This window comes from Diceros bicornis, chromosome 5 (assembly GCF_020826845.1).
Source record: "Diceros bicornis minor isolate mBicDic1 chromosome 5, mDicBic1.mat.cur, whole genome shotgun sequence".
NCBI lineage: Eukaryota > Metazoa > Chordata > Mammalia > Perissodactyla > Rhinocerotidae > Diceros > Diceros bicornis.
The window spans coordinates 80,479,028-80,486,481 of record NC_080744.1 but is presented as its reverse complement, the minus strand read 5'-3'; the positions used below and the strand labels follow the sequence as shown (position 1 = coordinate 80,486,481).

The 7,454-nt window shown below is 42.2% G+C and overlaps 1 protein-coding gene across 1 annotated transcript in view; it reads right to left on the bottom strand.

Moving 5' to 3' along the window:
• Positions 1-569: 569 nt before the first annotated feature.
• CHSY1 (chondroitin sulfate synthase 1) overlaps positions 570-7,454 on the bottom strand; it is a 69,485-nt gene continuing 62,600 nt past the window's right edge. The window contains exon 3 of the mRNA XM_058542309.1: positions 570-3,593. Within this exon, the coding sequence (XP_058398292.1) occupies positions 2,001-3,593 (1,593 nt within the window). The 3' untranslated portion in view covers positions 570-2,000. The remainder of the gene's footprint in view (positions 3,594-7,454) is intronic.

Here is a 7,454-nt window from a genome sequence, read left to right as displayed (position 1 = left end):
AAATGTCTGTGCTTTTCTCCAAGGAAAAACTAAACACTCCCACAAAGTAAATGGCAATTAGGCTGAATGACAGCAATTCCTACTGTGAGCACAATGTCATTATACTGGGTCTTAACTGTCATTACAAAGTAAATACCTGTCCTGGGAGTGTAATTCACATCCACAGAGCTTGCTACCTTGGCATCAAAAATCTTACTTTTTTTGATTCAACTGTATGCAATTTATCCTGCAGCTAGATCTGTCCTAAAACCCTGAGAACATTCGTGCACACAGCATCACGCGGGCACTTGTTAAAATGCAGATTCTAACGGGCACAGTAGGTCCACTATGGGGCCTGGAAGGTGCATTTGCACCAAGGAGCCAGATGAAGCTTGGACCTTGGACCAGATGAGGTTTGAAGATCCTTTTTCTAGAGAACACAGACTGAGCAAGCTGAAGAGGAACAAACCAAGGACAAATTCATTCTACAAAGAAGAGAGGAAGAGGCACTTGAAAAGTGAGTTTCATTTCACTTTCAAACTGCAGTCAACATCAATATTCCTCTTAAATAACTTGAGAAACTTTATGAATCAGTGTTTAAGTTTTTTACTTTCCAAATATAATACAATTCTTCAGCTAAAACAGGAGTAATGAGACAAAATGGATCTGAAAAGTACAATAGAAAAATATTGTTCACTGGTTTATTTTTCCAAATGAGCAACAGGCTATTTACAAATAAGCAGATCTCCAATGATGTATATTAAAATGGCAAGTCTATTACTGTTTGAAATCTAAATGAAAAAGAAAATTTATTAAGGCACATTTGATCTGTGAGTTTAAAACAAGCAAACTTTCTGGTGTAATGTCAGATTCATTTCACTTTTGTCCCCAACACACGTGAGCACCAAAATTGTCAAAGAACACTTAATATTTAGTAAAACAGTAAGGAATGTAAAAAATTAAGGAGGGAGGGAAAGTGTTTTCAAAAGGAAATCTTTGGAGATCAGTTTACTGCAAATAAAACATACTAAACACACTCCTGATACACATAAATACTAGCAACTAATAGGTACTCCAGAAATGGCAGCGCTCTAACCAATGGATATTAAATAAATTAAAGGTATTTCAGATACAAAGGATAAAACAAAACAGTAATGAAAATGAAATAACCATTTCCACCAACGTAACACAGACAGGATGAAGGGAACAAACCAAACACATTTCCCCCAATGCTTTCATTAGGGTGGTGTTTTTGTTTTTGTTGTAGCTTACGCACATTAGATTTATTACAATAATTCTTTACTGTTCTAACGATTAATATTTGACTCTTTAAAGAGAAGGGTCAGGAAGACAGAAAATGCCAACGCCTTCCTGGAATTTAATGCCGGGTCCGTTCAGGCTACAGGAATCACAAGAGCACCCGTGACCTCACTGTGCCTTCCTTGTTCCCTCTGCTTTGAAAAACCTACATGACCACAAGCAGCCCAAGTTTGGGGGAAAGAATCCACTTTGGAAAGCTCTCCTGAAGATGATGATACAGCTATTATCACATTTCCTTAGTTTACAATTGGAATATGAAATAGCTTTAAAAAAAAAAGTCGTAAAAAAGACAAAAGGTAGAATCTGTGCCATGTTAACAGTTACAACAAAACATTTACCAGTTACAGTGTTCTGTTACAATAATACTTTGCAGGATCGTTCATGTTTTTTGCCATAGGACTATAGCAAAGGGGTTGGAAAAGAAAATGTAAAAAAAATAAAAAATAAAAAGTTTTGTTCATCAGGTACATTTCAAGTCATAGTTAAGCAGGTCTGCTACAAAATGTTCAGCAATAAAATGTGTTCAAAGGCAAACATGATCACATTTTTGTTCAAAAAGCTCAATCTTCAAGGAGTCCTTTGTAAGAAAATCACGTGTAAAATATATCCTTGTATGTATGGACTTCAAAAACTGATCATACAAAAAATTTTTGAAAAATAAATTAGATAATTAAAAATGTCTTTTCCAGCAGAGCTGGACGTTAGGCTGTCCTCACTGAGCCATTATTATTGCTGCTTTTACTGTAACTTGGGTCGTTTTTTTCTAGCCACATTTCAGCCAACTGCTGTGTGGACCCATAGGTTGATGCTTTGGACCCCAAGCACATTTTGTACTGTTTGGGATCAAGATTGGGATCACAAAACACAGGATGGTGGATGTGGACTACTCCTACTTCTTGGCTCCTAAACGTCTTCAAACCCGCCTGGACTACCTTGTTGAAGAGGTCCACATCCTCGAGCCCCCAGCCTTGGATGGAAACATCAAAGCCACCTACTCGGACAAGATCTCCCTTATAAATACAAGTAATGCCAAACCCATAGTTTCTCCAGAAGCCAGTTTTTTGAGTAAAGGCAAAATGGTTGTCACTGGGAACTTTCCCACTATAAACAATCTTTGGATCGTACTGGCTAAAGATGATTGGAAAATATATTTGTTGGCCCAGAACTGTATTTGCTCGACATCGTTGGAGGAATTCTGTAGTGAAAACGAGGTCAACGTCACAGAAGAAGAGCAAAGATTCGTTATTAAACTGGGAAGAGCCTACTTCAAGGGCCAGAGCTCTTGAAAACTCTCCAGACACAGGCAAAATCTGCATGTCAGCTTTAGGGTACTTAATGCGATAATCTCTCATGAGTTCTACTTGTTTGGCCTTGTCAGGGTTGGAGTCAGAATTGAAAAGCAGAACAACAAGCTTGACATTCTGATTTGGAATGAGACATGTCTTCTCAAAGTTTCCCATAAATCTCACAAACATGTCGAAACGTCCAGACAAAGGAATCAATATGTTTATCTTTTTCTCTTTGGGTTCTTTGTGCTCATTCTTTGACCCGGAGAGCTGAAAGGGAACAAGCTTCTTCAGAGAATTCGAGAGAAAGGACAAGGATCCAGATTCTTGATTGATTTTGTTGGCCAATTCCTTGGCATCCAGTTCCTCGTGCTCCACAAACTGGATCTTGCTGAAGGTCTGCTGTAAATACGCATGCCTCCGCACAGGAACCGTCATCTTCTTCCCCTTGTGTTTTTTGTACAGAAGCAGCAGGTCCAGGATGTATTCGGCCCCATACATGGGATTCACTCGGCGATAGCCATATTGTATCTCCTTAAAATCAATAATGCGCCCTCTGGTCTTGGCATTGGCATTGATCATCTCCATGACCTGCATGACAATGTCATCCAAGGCCTCTCTCTGCGCGGAGTCCATCCCTCTTCGAGGGGGCTGGCCATCAGCAGCCGAATACAAATATTTCCCAGTCAGAAACTCCCACTCCAGAATCTCCTCTCGTTGGCGGGGCTGAAACCTCATAAAGGAAGGAGGAATTCCCAGCTGGAGGTCTTCCTTATGGACCTCGGTATTGCTGTATTTGCTCATCAGGACAATCTCCCGGTGCAGCTGTATGGTGCGGTGGCGGAGGTCGGCTATTTTGCGACTGAGCATGTAGCTGTGGAGCCGGTACTGGTAGGGCGGGTTTTTGTTGGGGTGCAGTGTGATGGCTCGGTGAATTTTACTGTTATGGAGATCTCTAATGTACCCCTTTTTGTTCTGTTCGTAATTCTCATAAAAAAGCTGCTGCATCTGTCAAGAAAAAGAAGATTGCTATTTTAGCATTATGTGACTGAGTGTCCCCCCATTCTTGTATTTCCTTACATGCCTGCATACTCTAAAAAAATGTAAATGTTAGAAGTCTTTCTAAATGAGCCACAGTACACAAAAGGTCCTGGATAAAGCCCAATCTATGGCAGTCCAATGAGATTAGAAGAATTAATATATATAAGCTGCTTAAGAAAAGTAAGACTTCATCAGTAACTAGAGTTGGCCAATGTAATTCTGCAGGCAAACAGAATTATGGAAAAGTTTCCCCACAAAGAAAAAGCATAATCCTGAGATCAGAGCGCACCAAGTCAGCATACCTGGAAGAGAAGGCACCTCAGGTCCCAGCAAGCCTGTGTCAGGGACCTGAGAGCCACAGTCCCCTCACTGAAGACTGGCACCCAATGGGAGCTGCCACCTATCTGGAACAGCAGACTCTGCAGCCACCCTTGTTAAGGAATGAACTGCATCTGATGGAGTGAAAAGGAGAACTGCGGGAGGACGACCTGAGCACAGGATTAATACTGCTTCTAGGGAGCTAGAGAGAAGGAAAGCGGTTCACATGCAGGGGAGGCCTGCCATGTGGAGGGACATGCTGTAGGGGAAACCAAGGTTCTGCAAGGCAGCTGGAAGCACACACTCTGAAAATCCTTTAAATGTCTGCTTGTTCCTGTGTCAGGTGTGCTATCCACAGCCTCTGTGCAGGCAGGAGAGCGTCTGCTTGCCCAGCACCGGGTCTCCAGCACCAACACAGAGCCGGCGTGTGGGGGTTCAGAGAAAGTCAGCTGAGCTGAAGGGCAGGGAAGGCAAGGCGGCTCGTTATTCCACCCAACTCTCCCTCTGTCCTATGATACAGGTTTGGGGGGAACATAAGCTTGAGGTCCATCAGCCAAACAGGGTCTGTGTTCCCTCAAGTTAGGTAGGGAATATACTTAATTCCCCAGTTCATTCAACCCACAAGATGATGAATGTCTACAAAGTCTTCTGGAATGAAGAATAAAAATTTGCAAAAAATGTTTAGTAAAAATAACGTTTGAGGTTGCTATCTGATAAATTAGTCCTATTTCTTTCATTTGTGGTTGTTTTGGTTTTTGTTCATATTGTTAAATACTAACTCTTGATAAGGGTGATATGGATTTGGACTGAGTAGTTATTGGTCTTTGGAGAGTCATATTTTTGACTTTTTCTTCTGAGCCACTATAATTGCCATAAAACAAAAAAATATAGATTAGCATTTTTAAATCCCATTTTCTTTTTCTATACAATACTATAAGCTACCAATAAATAAAGATAATAAGAAAAACAAGGGAAATACTTCCAAAGAATGACTTAAAAGAAGACAGGGAGTCTGGACTGCTTGCTGGCCAAGTTCCATGCAGAGGCTCTATGCACAGTCACTCTCTCTCTGAGTTCTCATGGAACCCTGAGTCTGACGAATCTGAAACTCGGCTCTTTCCTCTGCTGGACACCTGTGAAGTCTGTTCTTAGACTAGGAATTAGCATGGAATTACAGCACCTCCGAAATGCCCTCACTGTTTCTGACTTTGCTTCCCACATCCTCTGTCATCAACATATGAGATATGTACACGAATTATCCAATGCAAAAATTTCCAAACTTTACAATTAGAAATGGCAGTCAAGTTTAAAATAAAAAGGGAGCAGAGCGCATCTAACCTTGGAGAGAGCACCGCTTTTTCCATGTGCTAAGAGGCACTGGGGCACATGTGGGGGTGCTCACCCAGGTGTGTGCAGTGTCTGCTCTTGGCTTCTCTCTGCGTACTGCACACAGTGGCACTCAGTTACATGGAACTTCACATACCTTTTCTGTGACCTACTGTAATGAGGGGAGAGCAAAACTCGGGCACTTGATACAGCCTGCAGGAAACAGCCTGGGGTTTGCTGAGAGAAGGCATGAAGCAACTGATGCTTGGACCCCACCAAGGCCTGACGGACGGGCCATAGTGACAACTGAGAAAAACAACATTAAAATAAACACCCGTGGCAAGGTTTAGATGACGATCATAAGGACCATAATAATTTATCTTTCTTTTTATTTCACTCTTTCTGTGGGTCACAACAAAGGAAATTTAATGAGAACTGCCTATCCAAAGCATTTCTACTATTCATCTTCTAGCTGGGCTGATTCCTGGGCACAAATCGCATGGCGACAAGGTGACAACTGAGTGTCATCTGGAGATTCCAAGCCCTGAAGAAAGACTGAAGAAAATTTTTTGCAGGTGGTAAAAACTTGAAACAAACAGTCATCTCCCATCCTCTATCCCTCACCCCTTAAGTGCCCCAACAGTAACAGGGAAATGCTCGTGAGGCCATTCTTCCAGTTTTAACAGGGGTAGCCTTTACAACATGAATCAAATAACTGGGTGTGCCATCTGAGGACAGGGTGTCCACCTGAGGACACCACTTGTGTAAGAAGGGCCACTGAAGAGGTCACAGCAATGCCCCCACCACAGCAAATAAGTCAGCAACAACCTATGTGCTCTGTGACTGGTAAAACTATTACTGCACGCTATATGGTGGAAGGCTACATAATTTTGGCAGAGATTTTACAGATGGTTATAATTACGTATTATTTCCATTTTGTCTACTTATTTCCAAATTTTTAACAATGAGCATGAAGAACTATGACTTTTTTTTAAAGGTCCCTCCATTTCCAAGAATATAAACACACTGAGCAATCAATTTGGCCTCACAAGTTGCTTTCCAAAATGAGGTCAGAACAATCTGAAACAGGTGGTGGTCCTTACTCTCCCCCTGCAGACAGCTCATGCTGCCAATTCCACCTCCCCTGGGTATCTCAGACCCTGCTCCTCTCTCACCCCCTCGGGTTATGCCTCAGCCTCCCATCTGTCTCCTTGCAGAATTCTGTTCTTCCCTCAATTCCATTCTCAACACAGTAGCAAAAATGGTCTTCCTAAAATATAAATCAAAAACTATGGCTGAAATATGGGTGGGAGAACTCACACGATTCTCTCTTCCCAAATATCTCTTAAAAGAGAATAAACACATATAAAAGGAATAAACCCATAAAGACCAAAAAAGGGAAGAGACACAGCGGACAAGAGATGCCCCCACATTCTCAGAAAATGCAGTGAGTGAGAGAAGATAAAATCTAACAGACTGCTCTGAAGAGTGATACAACTTACTCTTCAAAATCCCAAGAAACATACCAGTGCTGCAAAAGGCAGAGGTGAGGCCCAGTGCTGAACACAGGGAGACTGGAGGAAGTGGGAATATGGAGCAGTGAGATCCCTACCTTCCCACCCCACACAGCCAGGGGACCACTCCCCCCCGCCACCACCACAGGGGTGGGGAAGGAGCGGGGTGGCGGATGCCCAGCATCTTCAAAGACACGCTCCAAGTTACTCTGCCATTTAGATGATGGAGCTGTTGACACAGTTCACGTAGGATTGCCTACCAATTGTTGTAACTCAATTAGGCTAGTAGCACATACTGGAGGTTTCTTAACATGTTCATCATTTGCAGTAGTTATTCCTAAATAACTTCCTCTTTTCCCTTACTCCTCTGGGGTTAGTTCACTGATAAGCACATAAGCCTGAAGTTCAATCTCTCCAGAAATGAAATCTGAACACCTGAGTAGGGATGAGTTCAAGGCTGACAACAGGGCGGGAAATGAAAGTCTAAACATTAGAAACGCCAGCCCTCTTCTCTCAACTGCCTCCCTGAACACTCATCCTCCACTCCAATCCTAAGTAGGAGACTGGAAGCATCTTTTCTGGATCAACTAAATAGCCCCATAGAGATCTGGAGTCCAACAAAAAAACATCAGCCAAAACACTGGATCACTACAGTAAAAATACAAGTTAA